Source organism: Ziziphus jujuba, chromosome 7, assembly GCF_031755915.1.
Source record: "Ziziphus jujuba cultivar Dongzao chromosome 7, ASM3175591v1".
Taxonomy (NCBI): Eukaryota; Viridiplantae; Streptophyta; class Magnoliopsida; order Rosales; family Rhamnaceae; genus Ziziphus; species Ziziphus jujuba.
The window spans coordinates 17,048,327-17,068,294 of record NC_083385.1 but is presented as its reverse complement, the minus strand read 5'-3'; the positions used below and the strand labels follow the sequence as shown (position 1 = coordinate 17,068,294).

Sequence of the window (19,968 nt, the reverse complement as noted above, 5' to 3'; positions counted from 1 at the left end):
AACAATGAGAATAAAACCAATCCAAACCGACCATCTATGATTTGATTTAATTTGGTCAACTTTATTATTTTATTATTTTTTACTATTTCATGATTTTTAATAATAGTTTTAGTTTTTTCATTTTTTTAAAATTATTATTATTTTTTAATCATTTGAATTTTATGTTATTAATATATTTAACTAAATAATTTAAAAACATAAAGTATATTAAAAATATAATCAATTATAATAAAATATTAAAACATTATGTACAATATATATGGTCAGAAATGAATTGATTTGGTTTGATCTGTTTGTGGACACCTCTAAGTACCAATCACCCTACTTTTTCAAGTAAGATTTGATTGTTGATCCTGCAGATGAGAAATCATGTACATTTGACCGGTTTCCATGCTTTATGTCACGTAAAGAGGCACGGTTTCTGACCATATACTAATTTTATCTAGTAATAATTTTTGAAGCCCAGAGGGATATATAATTTTGTCACTTGTATTGTCCTAAACAGTACATTATAGATTTTTTTTTTTGATATATTAAAGATTTATTTAATTAGTCATATTATTAAAAAAAAAAAAAAGTAAATGGATTGAAACTGGGTGGCATGTGATGGAACAATTTGTAGGCCAACCAAAATATTTTTCATTAATTAGCTATCTAGGTCTTTTTTTTTTTTTTTTTTCTTTTTTTGTTTGTTGGTGAATATTAGCTATCTAGGTCCTTGTGAAAGGAAAAACCCCACTCAGCCACAATATGAGGTCTAAAATGAGAAAAATCTAAAGCATACTAGTCAACCTAACATGCCAAACAGGCTGTTCTACCTGATTAAACCAACCTATTCAAATAAGCCGGAATATTGTAGATCTATCAATGTATCTCCAAAGTAATTATTCATCATGATAGCCCTTTTGATAAACATATAACACCATAAGAGTGGGTCTCCCAAAAGTCTTCCATAAGGACAAGGATCAAAACCTAGAAAACTCTATATACAAATTTGATTTTTAGGGAATTTTCTTCCAACTTATAATTAAAAACATAATAAGTATTTAAAGTTATTACATTTCAAGTTAAAACATTTAATTTTAAATTATCAATTAAAATATTATTTTTACGACTATAATGTCTTCTATAAATTGAGAGGTAGTTCTATAAAAACAGGTATAGCTTCAAAGTGGTGTTGAGAATCTTTGCAGGTGGCAATGTACTTCCAATCAAAGTGTTGCAGGAATATTTTGCTCTTAATGTGCATGAAAGACTCATTGACCCTTTCGGTTGAAGGATTCGTCAACGCCACTTAATAAGTTTGAAATATTCTCCAAATCAACCACATACATGGAATTAGATATATATTGATTGACATCCAGAACCACTGGAACCATTGGGTCTGACCGACCATTCCTAACATCCAAACCAATCCATATCACACGGATCATTCATTCATTCCCATCTATATATATATATATATTATATACCTTCCATGCTGCGTTTTTCCTTAAGATTTTCGTTTGCTTCTTTATTTTTTGACTTGTGAAGGGAAAGTAATAATATCTCTGAAAAAAGTATACATTGAATATATAATTGTCAAATATATGAATGATCATCCTGAATATACCTTCCAAAAGCTTTATGTTTCTTTTCATGCCTTTTAGGTACTTCTGTTATGTTTGCGAGAAAATTTTGATCAGTTTTAGAATGTTCCCAACTTAACCTGCCCACAGTGGAAAACAGAATGGAGGAAATTATATATAAAGGAGGAGATGGAAACTCATCTTTAGCTGGAAAAATAATACATGCCTAACTTATGCATATGTAAGAAGATAATAATGAATAAGATTCTTGACAAATTATATAGAAATGGTCACAATCGGATTTATAAGTCCGCATAACAATTTAATTGATTCCATTGTTTCTTAATACTTTTTAATATAGGTTTCTAATTTGAAGAACTTAAAATGAATTTTAATGAAATCAATTTATTATTGTTATGTCAACAGTGAAAAATAACAATACTCAATTATAAATATCAATTATATATTTATGAACAAATATTTTTTCAAAAAAGGAAAAAAAAAAGAATTTTATTCTTTTTTAACCTTGCCCTTTCTTTTTTTTTTCCTTTAAATTTTCTTTTTAATTTTTCCTTTTACTATGAGAAATTAATTTAGTTTAATTAGTAGCCTAGTATTGGGCCATGTATTAGGTATAAATTAAGTATCCATATGACAGAAAATTGTACCTATAAGAGATAACCATTATTTTCTCACATAAATATAATCCTTCCACCAAAAAAAAAAGAAAAAAAAAAAGTGTGCGATTTTCATTTCATATTCAAAGGAAATCTTTAATTTATATCATATATATTGCCATAAATTTTAATTCTCTTCCAAAGGTAAAATAAAATAAAAGTACAAGCACTACCTGACTTAATTATTCTTTTCTTATATATGGAGCTTATAATAGACGTCATTATGACTTAACAAGTACAAATGACTTCTCAATTAATGATCTTAAAACTAAAATCCTATTTGCGAATATGACATTATTTCTAGAGATCAAATATGATTTTATATAGATATAGATTCATGTTCACTTGAAGTAGACTTATTTTTTCATGGTTGAGATTTTAAAAATGCTTTAATGATCTAAAAAATATATGAGTTCAGTGAAATAGTTAAATTTTATTGTGCAAAATAAATTTTTTTCTATACCCATCAAAGTATTAATGCATTTTTAAATGAACTGCATGTCAAAAAAATCTCTAATGTTAAAACCATCAAACATGATATCAATTTTATAATATATACAAAAATGATGTACTAAGAGATTTATTAAAAAGAATTGTGAAAGACAGCATCCACAATCGTCAGATCTATATAATTTTTATAATTTGATGACTATAAATTACTATTTTTTACAATTTATCTCTATAAATCATTTACTCTATAAAAATCCATTATATATATATATATATGGTTTTGCTATAAAATGAATACAAATATTTGCTACATATATATATATATATAGTTATTTTTTTATTTTAAAAATATATTACAAGATATTGTCTTGGACCATCCTGATAGATTTTTCCCAATAAGAGAAAAATTATGTACATATATATATATATGATATATAATATATCAAGCCCGCTATTGTAAATGAAGCGGTCATCCACAGTTATCAAATCTGTACGATCTATGCGATTTGACAGCTACAGATGGTTGTCTCTTCTTATGTGGTGGGCGACTTTCCAATCCTAATATTTTCATATAATATATATATATATAGTAGTCTTCAATAAAGTTTACTTAGTTAATCTGAAGTCCACACTTTATATTACCATTGCATTTTATCGATATCCTGTGTCTCATTTAAAAATCTAATCTTGATCAAGAATGAACCTCATTAATCTTAATTATATATATATATATATATATATATATACACATGTTCCACCACTCTACTGGCTTTAACACCCCACGTGACCAAAATTAGCCATTTTTGTAATCTAACAGAAAATTTTCATTTTTTTTTTTTAATTGCTTATTTTTATACTTTCTGATTTGATTTCCAACAATTAACATATTTGAATTAAGATCAACATGACAAATTTGAATTGCAATCGGAATCCCTTGATAGTAACCCTTGAAGAAGGGCGTGAAATATTTTACCACTAGTGGTCCGGTCCTTCTAGAGAAGAAAGAAAGAATTGATGAGAGTGACAACAAAGGTTCGGCACCGACCTAATGCAGAAGATAGAATGAGAGAGCCTATCTTTTCAAACATGTTAAAAAAAGATGCTACATTTCTGTACCCTGAGATATTCTGAACCCAGCAACCAAACCCACAATCATTGGTACACACAAAAGGGCAAAAAGAGAGAAGACCACGTCTCAAATCGAATAGATGACAAAGGGAATTTTTACAAGCAGTGTATTATTCTAACACGTAATTGTTTTAATTACCAGAAAATTTTCTGCCATCCGTATTGGCAATGAAACTATCACTGACTTGACCATCTGTATATGATATAAACAAACTATTTAAGCGAAATGTCATAAATGTTATATAGTGATAAATATATAGGTTTTTCATTTCTTGGAAATAAAAAGTGTTAAAGGGTTGTTTTTTTTTTTTTTTTTTCCTTGCCACCTTGCCATGTGAATTTCTTTTAAAAGTTGATTGGATAAAAAAAAATTGTAGTAGCTGATAGGATATATCTTTGTCCAAAAAATTTCTCCTAAAATCCTTGTCATATTAAAATTATATATATAAATAATATATAAATAGAATCAATCTCAAATAAGATTTATTTTATTTTATTAAATTAAAATTCATCATTATTACCATTGAATTACATTAAAAATTAAAATTTAAAATTTAAAAAATAGTCGAATATGAATTTAATAACATATTAAAATTCTATTTAAGTAAAATAAACTTTATCAGGATCCGATAATTAACAAATATAATTTTAAATTACGATCATTGACATGATTTAAGGATTTAAAAAAAAAACTTATATTAATCCCCATATCAAATATTTTATTTGAATCTTGCTATATATATATATATATATATATATATATATATATAAACAAATACATTAAAATTTTGAAATTTGACCCAAAAAAATGGAGGTGAAAGTGCGCTACCACCGGCCCATAAAGGGTAAGTCAGGCGCTGATATTTGTGTGTGTGTGTGTGTTGTGTGTGTGTGTGTGTGTGTGTGGGGTGAAAGTGCGCTGCGCTACCACCGGCCCATAACGGGTAAGTCAGGCGCTGATATGTTTGTGTGTGTGTGTGTGTGTGTGTGTGTGTGTGTAATGTATATACAACATGGAGACTCGACAGCAACATAAAGAAAAGCAATATGTAGGTTATATATGGTCCCCATAAATATTGTTTTCAAATAAAAAACCGGTGTCCACCACTTTAATTCATCAAACTCCATTCCTTCAAAATGCTTTTGGAAATCTCTCAAAATCTCTTTTGGGTTTGATGACTATGACTGTACGCCACCAAGCTATAGCTCCACTTGTTGCCTTCTTTTTCTCAAGATAAGCATCATATAATAATTCTTATATATTAATATATATATTTATATCACTCAATTTTTTCTGCCTTTGCTCCCTGTTAGCTGGCTAATTTTTTCATCTGTACCTTTCATGTACCTTCTGTAATACTTTAATTAAAATCACCATAATCTCTTGTCATTTTATAATAATTAATTAACACAAGAGGGTCCAATTTATTAACACTTCTTTGACTTGTCACTATAATTAGGACTAGAATTCTACAAGTAGTTAGCTTGTTTGAGGGTCAAATCCACCCAATACGGTTTCAATAATTTGATATGCATAATGATCATAATAAACTATAATATCACTGCAAAAATAAAATAAAATAAAAAAGTTATTGCTTGGTGTATAGAAGTAAATTTGGAAGGAAGAAAGAAAGGTGTTGAGGTTGGAAGAGAATATGGTACATATGAACTCCTAATAAACGCATAGCTCTTAAGGAGATCATCAATATCATAGATCATGAGGATGCAATGAGAAAATTAAATAGAAAGAGTCTAATAAGTGATAGAAGACCCAGAAAAACAAAAGAACCAACTAAAGCAAGTTAATGTTTCAAATAATAGAGCTATATATTGCTAGGTAAAAGGGTGTAGAAGGGGGCCAGAACAAGGTCATATTATTGTAACATGAGTAACTTAAACTTATGTTTCACTCATGAAATATTTTCATGTGCAAATAAATTACTTTACTAAAAAAGAAAATATCTCAATTTAATCATATAAACTAACATTTTGTTTTTAGTTAAAATAAAATAAAAATAAAATTGAACTTACAATTTAAGATTGGAAAAAACTACTTAATTTTATTTAAAAGAAAAGATACAGTCTTTTTTTTTCTATTAATCCATTAATAAATAATATTATTGTCGTATTGTCTCTCAAACAACTCAATAGCAAAATCTCTGTTTCCGTACAATTTTAAAATTCGAATCTCCCAATTAAGATCCCAAAATAAAATAATGCAAAACAAAACGTGTTGTTCATTAATTAGTATCAACTTGAAAAGGTAGTGAAGAAAACATTTTTACCTACCTCAAATAAAATGCCATGCCGCTGTTAAGATTTTAGCGGTGAATTGATGGATGATATTTTCGTTGATTAGACAAATTTATATATCTACCTAACAATAGTACCACTTTCTAGTACTGCAATGCAACTTTTTGATAACAAAAACCGCTACAATCTTTTCTTCTTAATTAAATCACCATCGACACTAAAAAAGTAACAATTAATTACCCAATTGTGCCAAACATATCTCCTTATCTCAAAATGACAACTTGGTTTCGATAGTAATAATAATAATAATAATAAATTGACAGATAGAAAAATCCAATAAAAAAAAAAAGTACATATAGGATTCATGCCCGGATATCCGTACACTGATGACTAAGAAATACAACTTTTGACAATTAATTTCTCTGCTTTAACCTTTATGGTGAATCAAAAGTGTTTTGATCCAGCGGTTGAGATTCCAATCCAATTCACTCTTTTTGGGGCAAAGTACTAAAAAGATTGGCAACCGTGTAATCCAACAATATAAACACTTTATATTATATATAATGTGCACTAGATATCAAAGTGGGTATGAAAAACATAGCATTAATTTGTCTGTAAGGGTGACGGGTTTTTATTAGTTTAATGAGAAAAACTAAGCCACTTCTGAATATACAAGCAAATTTGGTAGACACCAAAAATAATAAAAATATTAAAGGGGAAAATAGAATACATGGAAAAAAAGAGGAAAAAGGTAAGGATAAAAAGCGGTGATAGTTGCACAAAATGAAGACCATTTCAGTACCATACAAATTTTTTTTTTTTTTTAAATGCCGTTTATGAAAGGTAAGAGATTAGAGGGTCCCTTTCATTCCCAAGTTTAGTGCTATGTAGGCCCTTATTATACCCTTTGTGATCCTCTTTGTGATTTCGTTGACCACGAGCTTTTTTAGCCTCACTCTAGACAGCACCAATACATACTGACTCCCTTAGATGGGTAAATTAATTAAATTGTGAATAGTTAAGCTCAAGTTCATAAACAAGCCGAAATTGTTTACTTATTAATCAACTAAATGTTATAAGGACTTTTTTCTTTCTAGCCCTACGATTATCTTTGAGTTTAAAATTGTAAGCAAAAATATATATATATATATATATATATATATATATATCTATGTCAATTATTGATAATGACATTTGATGTTAATTAAATTTTATATTTAGATTTTCAATGAGGCTAAGAGTTAAAAAATCTAAGTATGCATGTATAAAAGAAAAGGTTAATAAGCCAAAAAAATTTGAGAGACAGATTAATCTCTCTCTTATATTTGTAGACTAGGAAAAACTTAAATTTATTGATCTTATTAGTAAAACAACTTAATCTATTTGGGGTTTTATATTGTATGTAATCTTTTCATTTTTTTCAAAATCTTCAAGAATGTTTCTTATAAAAAACTTAATCACATTTACACTTGATTATTTAAGTTAACCACCATTTAATTAATTATTAATAAAACCTTAAGCTCATATATTAGTGAATATATATATATATATATTTGTGGGGTTACTTTGACAACATGGAATTTCCATGTCTCCATTCCACACCAAGAGACAACGTCCCTTCAATATCAATCCAAAGGGACGGCAATAGAAAGAATCAGAACCATTTGTTTTAGTTTTTTTTTTTTCTTTTCTATGGTGGAAAAAAAAAATATGTATTTTAGTTTTAAAAGAAAAAGCGAAGAGACACCTCCAAAGGTTCTTCCATTTTATTCCGTATGAAGTACGAACATTGCCACACGTACCCTCACTACTATTTTATTAATTGAACAACCAAACAAAGCACAAAACCCACTAACAATCTCTATCTCTTTCTCTCTCTCATTTTCCTTCCTATATATTTGACCATTGATTCCCCTCACCTCTCAAACTCTCCCTACAAACTAGCAAAAGTCTTCTCTCTTTTCCAAATCCCACCAAAACCCTTTTCTTTAATCTTTTTTTTATTCAATTATTATTTCTAAGACAAAGATATGCAGCACGAAGACAGGAAGATGAAGGTGAAGAAAGGATGGCTTGCGGTTCAAGTAGGGCTAGAGGATGAAGATGGAGGTTTTCAACGTTTTACCATACCTATTTCTTATCTTTACCATCCTCTCTTCAAGAAGCTTTTGGAAAAAGCTCATGAGGTTTATGGCTACCATACCACAGGACCACTTCGCCTTCCTTGCTCCGTTGACGATTTCCTTCATCTCCGGTGGCGGATCGAGAAAGAGTCTAATCATCATCACCACCATAATCACCATCATAACTACCATCACCTTCCTAGTACTTTGTCTTTCCACTCTTGCTGACAATATTCATACATACACTTGGTGTGCTAGCTTTTTTGCTTAATTCAAATGCAAAAATGCTTATCTCGTTTAGTCTTTTTGCCTTTTGTTTTTGTATTTAACTACGGTTTTCTAGAGGAGCTGTTAATCTGTAATATTAAAAGGAAAATGAAGAAGTAAAGTTTTAGCCAATTACTAAATACTATTTAGTTCTTCATTAATTATTATATATATATATATATATATGTATATCTCCCTCTATACATATATTATATGCATGCACATATATATTGCTATGAAATTCAAAACTTTTACTTATTGTTTGTGTTGTATATGGACAACCAAGGCAGAGAATAAGAAAAAGTAATTTAATTAAATTTAGATTTCCAAATTAATATGTATGTATCAACCTGATAATATAGGAGAAAACCAAAAGTGAAAAATAAAAAAAATAAAAAATTGATAATATGCCCCTATATATTATCTGGCAGAATATAAGAAAAAAGGTGGTGTGGAATTAATGATGAAAGTTTTTAAAAAGGAACACTGTGTACCAGCACAAAAATTAGAAAAAGATAAAGTGGGTGTCTGTTCAGGCCATTTTAAGTTCTCCATAGTTCTTTCACCATCATATGGCCCTACTTGGTGAACAATCCATTATTATTCTATATTATCTTCTACCGTTGTTATTTTATTTTTCAAACTATATATGAATCGCCTGCCCCTTTTGAAATTCTTAAAAGGCATAGTTAGACCCGGATGGATACCAGTCATTTTTTATTTTTATTTTTATTTCTAATTATGTATAGCTTGCTTATTTTAATAGTTTGTTAATGTTAGTTAATAAAAATTAGAGTTTGTTTGTGTTATCAATTAACTACAGATGTTATGGAAATAAAAAAAAAAGAAAAGAAATAAAAGCTATAAATAACACAGTTCTGAATTGTGTTTTATTTTCGTTGATGTTTTTTTTTTTTTTTCCCCCGCTTTTTACATTTATATTTAACTAATAACTTAGTAAAGATGTCTAACTATTTGCAACTAATATTAACAAACCATTGAAATAGGTAAGCTACATAAAATTTTAAAAAAATGAAAAATAAAAAATATTTTTTTTAATCAAACGGGGCCTAAGTTATCAATTATAAATTAATTTAAAATTAGAAATTATATTGCACGCTTTTTGTGTTCTGTCCTTGCAGATTATTTATGGGTTAATGCACTAATTTGTTATAACTTGCAATTTTAAAGTTTTTTCAATAAAGTAATATTATTTATTGTATTAAACATTAAATTTATATATATATATATATATATATATATATATATATATATATATGTTAAAAGTAGGATTAAGAACTATTTTAAAATGGTACTTATAGAAGAAGAGTTACATGCATGATTATATCTATATATATGACTATATAATACTAACAATCAGCAGTAATATAGATATATGACTATACAATACTGATAAAATTTAGACGAGTTCGTTATATATATTAGAGGTGGAGGTTTTGAAATTAGACTCTCTATCTAGAAAACAATACAACTGGTTTGCTTCCGAGCAGATAAAATTTAGAAGTGTTAAACGTACTATATAATCACCTTTATAATTTTGATTTATATATTTTTCCTTCCTGTCTGTTTTTCTAATAAAAGAATAAGAATAGAAATGCACAACATATTATCCAAATTATCTGTAATATTTCTTGAAAATGGAAGAAATACGTTATCTAGTTTTGACTACAAAAATAATTGAGCATTTTTAATAATTAAGCACATAAATTTCTAACTTAAATTAAAGTATAAAGTTCTATGACAAAATCCATAATTTTTTTTTTTTTATAAAAAAACAAAAGTTGTGTCCATATTTTGAGAAGATTTGTCCCCAAGAGGACAGCCAATTCCCAATGGCAAATATTAATATGTTATGATTATATTTGAGAGAACATTTTTTTTTTTTTTTTTTTCCTGTTGGAAGTTGTGAGAGCCCAAATTTAGCTAAGCTTATAGTTTATTTTTGTTAAATAAGCCCTTTACCTTTTCCTGAAAACTTTTCAGCCCATGATTATCAACAGGGACATTGATATGCAAGGCAGACGTCTCTTTTCGGCTAAAATTTCTGGGTTTTATAAACCAAAAGATAGCAAGAAATGTTGCAACAAAAACAGGAGTTGGCTTAAGAGCCACTCTCCTGAGCAATAAGAGCGCCAGAACAAGAGGGGAGGAAATTCATATCAAGGACACTTGACATAGATTTCCTTAAGCACCAATTACAAATAAAGTGAATCAAAAAGTTTGCCTTCCTAGGAACACAAACAGAAGAGATCTCAGCAAATGACGAACTTAAGTTCAAAATGCTTATGATAGTTCCTTTAGCAGCTCAATGAAGAAGAGACCTCTTTGGATCAGCCAAGCTTTGAGCAACAACTTTGTAATCAGTTTCACAGCAGATCCTATGCCAACCTTCGTTCTTAGCCAACAACACAGCCTCTTTAATAGCCATAGCCTCAGCCACCTAAGGGATTTAAAAAGGGAGAGAGGAAGCTTTTATTTTTAGGAGTGTTCCATTCCAATCTCTAGCAACCACCACCGTAGTACAAACACCATCTTGAGTAGACACATCTAAATTGATTTTGATAAGGTTCTAAGGAGGACAACACCAGACAAGGTGGGGGTGACCAAGATCATTAGCACTCAAATTATCAGTATCCAAGGCTGTTAGAATAACAGATAGCTATTTTCCTAAGGTTTACGTACCGTTGAGGTGCTAAGGTTTATCCAAGTTATTGTTATTGGTCATGCTTATCTTTATCTCTGTATATATCTCTATCTCTCTTTACAGTTTGTTAGCATTAGTTTATTCAACCTCATGTAACTGGTTGTAACTTGTATAAATATGTGTTGTATGTTATTTGTTTTTTCATGGTATCAAAGCCTCTGACAAACGTCATGGCAATTACTCCAATCAATTCTTCTGAAATCCCTCAACTAAGTACTGTCATTTTGCCAAATTACACTCTTCCCTTTAAAGTTGAGAAGAATAAATATCTGCTTTGGAAATCTCAAATTTTACCAGCTATTATTGGAAGTAATATGGAAGGTTTTGTAATATCCATGTGCGGAAAGTAGAGAAAATAGGTTCAAAACAGGTTCTATTAAAGAAAACATCAAAAGAAAAAGGAGGGAGTTCAAAACCCAATCCTGATTATCAACTCTGGTGGAGACTAGACCAAGCCTTGCTTGGGTGGATCTGTTCATCCATATCCAAGGATGTTCTAATTCAACTTACCAAATCTGATACTTGTTTAAAGCTATGGAATTCAAGAAGCTGGTTGTTTGGAAGCCACTCACGAGCAAGAATAATGCAATTAAAGCAACAACTTCAGTCTACCAAAAAGGAGGGGCTCACAATGACCGATTACTACACAAAAATGAAAGAGATATCTGACAACCTATCCATGGCCGAATATGAAGTAAGTCCTGAAGATTTTATATAATGCATCTGTTACAGGGACTTCCACTAGAGAATGATGCAATAGTGGCAAATACAAACTCACACAGTCAGCCACTAGAAATTGAAGAAGTACAAGCACTTCTTCTAAGCCAAGAGTTAAGAATTTAGAGGTCAGTCATTCCTACTCAAACATCGGCTCATGTTGCAGAACGATTCAATAGAAAATGAGATCAAATGGTACCTAATCACAGTGGTACAATCTCTAGTCGTGGTGGCCGTGGTAAAGGAAGAGGCTGAAATTCAGGAAGCTCGAACCGAGGAGCTGTGTTCTACCAACTTTGTCAAAATAGGGGTCACGTTGTGGCTGATTGCTGGTATAGATTTGACCAAGATTTTCAACCTCCTACAAGCCACAATAACAGATCAACAGCTTATTACTCGTCTGATGATGTTGCATCAAGTCCAAAGTTGCTAATGAATAGTGGGGCTACAAATCATATTACTGCTAATCCAACGAACCTGCACAACAAATTCGAATATGGTGGCAATGAAAAACTCATGGTTGGAAATGGTCAAGGTTTGAATATTAATCACACAGGTTCTCTATTATCAAAACTATTCCTACAAACATCATATTAAAGCAAATACTTCATGATCCACGTATAAAAAGAAACTTACTAAGCATAGCTCGACTGACTAAAGATAATAATGTTATTGTTGAGTTTAATTCTCATTCTGTAAGTGTGAAGGATCAGGATACGAAGAAGCTTCTACTGCAAGGAACCCTTAAAAATGGACTTTATCAAATTTCTTTGCCTAGAGTCAATAAATCATCAGATCCTTCAATTTTTTCTGAGTCAAATGTCGAGTCTAAATCTCCTAGTTGTTTTTATTATGATTTCTCTAATAATAAATTATGGCACTTACACCTTGGTCATTCGTCTGTTCCCATTATGAGAATTATTTCCACTAGATGTAAATAGATCTATGCGACAAATAAAAAAGAATTTTTGTTCTACTTGTCCTCTTGGAAAATCACAGACTTTTTACTCCACATTCTAATACAAAAAGCAGTAAGCCATTAGAGTTAATTTTTTCAGATATTTAGGGTCCTACTCCTGTAATTTCAATAGAATGATATAGACATTATGTATTATTTGAAGATGATGTCTCCTGATTTTTTTGGATTTATCCTTTAAAATTAAATAAAAAATACCAAATATTTTTTTGCAATTTAAAAAATTGGTGGAGAATCATTTTCAAACAACCATTAAAACTTTTAAGTCAAATTGGGAAGGAGAGTTTAGATCACTTCTATCCATTCTCATTGAATTCGGAATTGCTTTTCAACACCCTTGTCCGCACACACACATAACCAAAATGGGAAAGTTGAACGAAAACATTGACACATCATTGAAACTGCTTTATCCTTATTGGCTCATAGTTCTATGCCTCTAAAAGAATGGTGGCACGCTTGCCCTATAGCAACTTTTCTCTTAAATTGTTTACCTTTAAAAGTTTTACATAATAAATCTCCTATCCAAAAACTGTTCAATAAAAATTTTGATTTTTCCTACTTTAAATGTTTTCGATGTGAGTGTTTTCTATACTTAAGGCCATATCAATCAAAAAAATTCTCATATCGCTTTCAAAGGGTGTTTTCTTAGGATACTGTAATAACCCATACCAAAATATACATGTTTTAGCAAATTTGACCAAGTGAACAATATGTGGGTCCAAGTTGACTTTTTTCAATGGTCAATATTTTTTGTTTGACTGAGATATTATTGTGTAGACCTTGTTGATACGAGTTCATAGACTGGTAGCATGCCAAATTCTGAGTTATGGATAAAAAGTTATGGTTCTAAGAAGTTTTAAGTATAAATTTTATATCAATGTCAAAACTAGTCCCTAATTTTTTTCTAGTTAGTGACTCAAGGCTATATATAAGCCTCGATAAGTGTGCCAAATAGGAACTACCCTAAAATACCCATTTCACCCCCAAAAACTGAGAAATTCTCTCTCCGGATCTGTGGGTCCAAACTGGATCGTTTCGACCCGTTTAACGTCGAACCGGATCATGCCGTTTTTGCCTATTCCGGCCAACCACCACTTACACGTGCCAGCCAGGAAGGAATCCCACGTGGAGGTGAGCTCAGCCGTGAAATTTCATGGCAAACGGCGGCCGAATGGGCCTGGATCTAGCCAGCGAATTTGGCCACGGCTGGCGAGGTGGGTCGCCAGATTTTTATATTTTCTAACTCTTTCATACCAACCCATACACCTATCCTACCATTTTTGGGTCTCTGAACTCATTTCCATGGTTCTTTTGTCCAAATTCCTCACCGTTTCAGAGATATGATAATGGGAAGTTCGACCAAAACTTCAACCAAGTTTTCTGATCACCGGAGGAACTTTTGAAATGAGGTGAGTATACCACTGTGTACCTTGTCTCTTAAGCTTTCTGTGGATATAAATTTTATGAATATTGGAGGTCGTTTTATAATTTTTTCCATTTTTGGATCAATTAGTTAATTATCGGATAAATTGGGACTGTGTTTGGACAATTGGTCAAATTGGTTAAAATTAGAGTTGGATTAGTGAACTTGGATATTATTAGGACCCATTAGGAGGTTCATTTTCAAAAGATTAGTCTTCGGGTGAAAATCCCCAATTTTGGGTACCGGGTCTTAAGGTATGCTATATAATTGGACTGTTCAGTATCTAAATTTATGTAATCTTATGGTGGTATAAATCATTTTAAGACATTTGCGTCATACAAGTATCTTTGGTTTAGTCATTGGAGCCTAAGAAATATTTTATTATATTACAGACACTCGTGTTGAGTCTGGAGGTGGTCTTGCAGCGGAGCAGGAGTGAGCATTTGCAGTGCTATGAGTGGTTATATCTTTTTAAAATATTTTTCATATATAGTATTGTTGAAAAAGTATATATGATCTTACAATATTGTTTTAAGGATACTGTATTGATTATTTGTAATTGATGTACTATCTAATACCAGAGTTTCGGTTTAGTATTATATTATAGCGTGCTGAATTTGCACGGTACCGTGAGGTTGGTTTCACCTAATGGTTTATTATTGCCATGGATTGTGAGGTCGGGTTTAACAGACGGTTTAGTATTGCTACGGTGCTGTGAGGTTGGTTTTATCCAACGGTTTATTATTGCCACAGACTATGAGGTCGAGTTTAATTGATACTTAAATAGTATTGCCACGGTACCGTGAGGTTGGTTTCATCCAACGGTTTATTATTACCATAGACCGTGATGTCGGATTTATCCGACGGTTTATTATTGCAATGGTGACATGAGGTTGGGTTCATCCCACAGGTTATGTATTGCCACGGATCGTGAGGTTGGCTACATCTCGACAGTTTATTATTTTCCACGATGCCTTCGTATCTTAAGGATCATGAGGTGGGTATATCCCATGGTTTACAATTTGGTACATCGAATAATACATTGTATATGTTTGAGTATATTGTTAGTTTTCAAATATTGTGGTTATTACTGCGCTTTCATATTTAATTTTGTGTAACTGCATTTATAATATTTATGCTCAATTTTATACCTTTTAAGCATCCATTTCATGATATTGAATTGGGGGTACAAGTTTGGGTTTTGCGAAGTGATTTTTAAACAGGAAACTTTTCAAATGAGTGGAACAAGAGGTCTTGAAAGAAAGATTTTACGAAAATAAATTATTATTTTTCTATTATACTATGTCACTCACTGAGATTTCTTTACCTCACATTTTATTATTTTAAATTTGTTCCCCAATGCCCAGGCAGTTAGTAGCAATCTACCTCGCGCACAACCTGTCACTTTGTTCCTTCCACGACAGTAGTCGTATTATCTTTTTTTTATTTTGCCTTTATCTTTGCTGACATTATTTATTTCTTATTTGTACTTTTAAACTATGTTAACACTCTTAGGATGCTCTAATTTAAATATTGGACTCAGTAGAAATCATATTACTTATGTGTATAGTTATGGCCTATGGTACAATAGGTCGGTTGTGAACTTTGTGCTATTGTGGATTTATTTATATTTGTATATTAAGTTATTATTAATAATGCATGTGTTCGTTGTTCACATTTTAAGGTGAGATTCCATTGGATATTCTTTAGGGATTGTCCGATAGAACTTCACTAGACGGAACCATCCGGGAGATCCCTAAAGGGTTCCCGGGGCGGATCCTGCCAATACGGCTCCACACACAAGGGTTATAAAAAGTTTTCAAACTGGAAAAGTTTTTTATTACTCCAAATGTAATTTTGTGTTGTTGTGGATTTATTTATATTTGTATATTGAGGTATTATTAGTAATGCATGTGTTCGTTATCTATGTTTTAAGATGAGGTTCCATTGATATTCTCGAGGAAAGACCATGCGGGAGATCCTGAGAGGGTTCCTGGGGTAGGTCCTGCCAATACACACAAGGGTTATAAAAAGTCTTCAAACTGGAAAAGTTTTTTATTACTCCAAATGTAATTTTTCATCTTGTTTTCCTAATGAAAAATTACAAGGATCTCCTTAAATATCTAATAAAATTAATTCGCATTTACCTATTAATGCATTTATTGGGCCTCTAGTTCCTCATTATTCTTCCACAAGTAATTCTTCAAGTCCATTTCAAGGGTCCAATAATGAAGCCCAGCCTATCCATCCTACATTTACACATGAGGAAACAACATTCAACAATTCATTATCATCTAAGCCTAATGAGCCTACTAGTGACACCCCTTGGCCCAATGACCTCCCTGCTGTATCAGACAATATTTTCTTACATTTTACACCAGCTACAACTTGGGATCCATCTCCACCTAGCTATCAGTCTCCTCTCCACGCAGAAATCTAAAACCCTCCATCTGGTATTCACGGGCATCAAAAGAACAAAACTCCCACTCAACTTCCATCTTCCTCTTCTGATGTTCCTTCTTCAGATGTTGTTCCTCATATGCTGGTATATTCAAGAAGAAAATCTTCCATGCTCGAATTATGTCTAATCTTGATTATAAGGAGCCTACATCAGCAAAGAGCTTTATCTCATCCTCAATGAACTAAGGCCATGCAAGAAGAATATTCTGCTTTGAACCACAACCAGCTTGGTCTTTTATTCCCTACTCTTTGGATATGAATGTGATAGGCAATTTTTCAAACTGAAACGGAATGCTGATGGAACAATTAAAAGATATAAAGCTCATCTGATGGTTCAAGGTTTTCATCAAAATCCGAGTATTAATTACAAAGAAACCTACAGTCTAGTTGTTAAACCTTGAACCATTTGTATCATCTTGACCATTGCCATCTCTTGAATTGGATAATTCGACAAGTTGACGTCAAAAATGCATTTCTAAATGGGAAACTGAATGAATTCAATGAATTCATTTACATGGCTCAACCGAATGGTTTTGCTAATCCTTCCAAACCAAATCATTTATTTTAGTTACAAAAATCAATCTATGGTTTAAAGCAAGCCCCTTATGCATCGTATGAACGGCTATATACCACCTTGACTCAATGGGGTTTTTATAAGTCTAATCTAGATCCTTCTTTATTATCTAGCACACTGATAAGTTTGTTCTTTGGATTCTTATTTACGTTGATGATATCATTTTCACTAACAGTAACTCCACTTATGTTTGTTGGTTCATTCAGATACGTAACACCTCTTTCTCTTTCAAAGATCTGGGTAACCTATCATTTTTCTTACGCATAGAAGTTCACAGAAGTCTGAATGGCTTACATCTCTCTCAAGCTAGATACATCCGAGACTTACTAGCCAAAACTAACATGCTAGACTGCAAAACTAGCCCAACCCTGGCATCCACATCTGTTCAATTAAGTAAAAATGTTGATAAGGCCCTCTTAAATTCAACAAATTTTCTATTCAACGCTCGAATAGAATCACCAAGAATATTGTGGACCACTTCATTCCTAATTTTCCAAAGATGGTTAAAAGTGACAGCAGAAAACATAATAAAATCATCCTTACCTTCTTGGGTATAGAAAGCAAGGTTAAACGATCACATAAGGCCTTCAACTAGTAAGCAAAGCTAGACTGAGAAAACCGTTCCCATATAACACACCAAGGCGAAGTAAACCAAACCGTCCTAGCCACCGAACAATGAAAAGAGAGATGGCATTCATCTTCTACACAACCATAACCATAGGGGCAAAGGGGGTTTTCCAACTGCAACATTACAATCCAGCAAGGAAGAGCTAAGAGGGAGGCCAGAATAGGCAAGCTTCGAAATAGAGAATTTCAAACTGTCATGGAGTTTAAAAGACCAATGGATATTCCATCAAGATGACGGATTGAAATTCTTCAAGAAATTTAGAGAGAAATCCAATTTAATATAGAACTAGCCCAAATTGCTACAAACCCAAATTAGTCTATCATCTGAGTCATTATCAATCAAAGGCATCTTTCTAATATTTAGAATCTTCCTTGAATCAAATAAATCTCTCTGGATGACAAGATTCCAAGAACCATTAGGGTTCCTTAAGGAACTAACCTTTCCAAACCAGTTAGCTCTATCAGGAGTAACAGGACAAAGCTTAAAACCTGGATTATTAAGGATCCAGGTGTCTTCCTAAAAGTTAATTTTGTTGCCTTTACCAACTATATAACATAACCCCTTTAGAATAAGCTTCCTTGCACTAAGGATGCCATTCCATGAACATAAACAAGACTTCCTTTTGCCGCATTTAAGGAAAGAATCACCTGGAATATGCTTCATTTTAAAAGCTTTTACCTAAAATTTCTAACTCAGGCAAGCTTGTTAAGCAAGGCAATGTTCATATCTCTAAGCCTCTGAATCCTTAAACACCCATAAATTTTAGTACAGCAGACCTTATTCCAAGAGATAGGACTAAGGAATTTGCCACCTTTACCACCACTCTAGAGAAAACTACGAAACATCTTCTCAATGCCACGGCACTAGCCTTTAGGCAATAGAAATGAGGACATAGCATACAATGACATAGCACAGGCAACTAATTTAACCAAAGTATACCTCCTTGCATTCGATAAAAGCTTAGCTTTCCATCCATAAATTTTAGCTTCCATCTTACTTCTGAATTCTTCATTGGCTATAGTACAATTTCAACCAACAAACAAGGGATTTCTCAAATGATTGGCAAGCTCCTTCATACCGAGCAACTTATTAACAATCCCTTTCAATTTCCCTCGAGTGTTAGGAGAGAAAAAGCAGCTTGATTTAAAGTAATTAACGTGCTGGCCGATCCACTTAAAATAATAGCAATATAACAAAGTAGATTAGCCACATTCCCAAGGTTGACTAGACAAAAGGGCATGATATCATCAACAAAAAAGACATGAAAAATAACTGGGCTGGACTTGCTTATTTTCACCCCATGAATTTTACCTTTTCACTCTAAGCTATGGAGCATCCAGGACAGAAGTTTTGGAAAAAGGATGAAAAGATGAGGGGAAATGGGGTTCTCGGTCCCCTTGCCTTAACCATCCTTCCATAGACACAATCCTATTGCTATTCCCATTAAGCAGGATAGTCATATGATCCACATAAAAATACCAACTGATTAAACTGATCACTTTTGCTGAGAAACCATAAGCAATAAACATATTATTGAGAAAACTCTAATAAAGTTTGTCATAACCTTTCATCATATCAATTTTCATTCCAGCTAACATTTTACCATATTTTTTCTTCTTCATGGTGTGGATAACTTTTCATTAACAATAATTGAATTCTCGCCAATCCAACGACCTAACAAAACCAGCTTATCCAAGAAGGGGCAGATTCTGCTTGCCAAGAGTTTAGAAAAAATATTGTATGCTGCATTACACAAGTTGATTGGCCGAATATGATTGAAGGAGGAGTTTTGCTTAACCTTAGGCTCAAGGACTAAGATGGTGCGATTCATAGTGCATGGAGAAAACCCCATTCTAAAGATGTTCCAATCATTTTTTGGTAATCACTACGCGAAAATTAAGCTCTAGCAACACACTATTAGCGACGCTACGAGATAAATGCGTCTAAAAAAATAAAACCGCGACTCTTAGGTTAATGCGTCAGTAAAAATTCGACCAAT

General features: G+C 31.8%; 1 protein-coding gene across 1 annotated transcript; it reads left to right on the top strand.

The window, feature by feature from the left end:
• Window positions 1-8,106: 8,106 nt before the first annotated feature.
• LOC125423753 (auxin-responsive protein SAUR32) lies at window positions 8,107-8,427 on the top strand. Its single transcript, XM_048478897.1, has one exon. The coding sequence runs from the start codon at window positions 8,107-8,109 to the stop codon at window positions 8,425-8,427; it is 321 nt and encodes a 106-aa protein (XP_048334854.1).
• The last annotated feature ends 11,541 nt before the right edge of the window (window positions 8,428-19,968 follow it).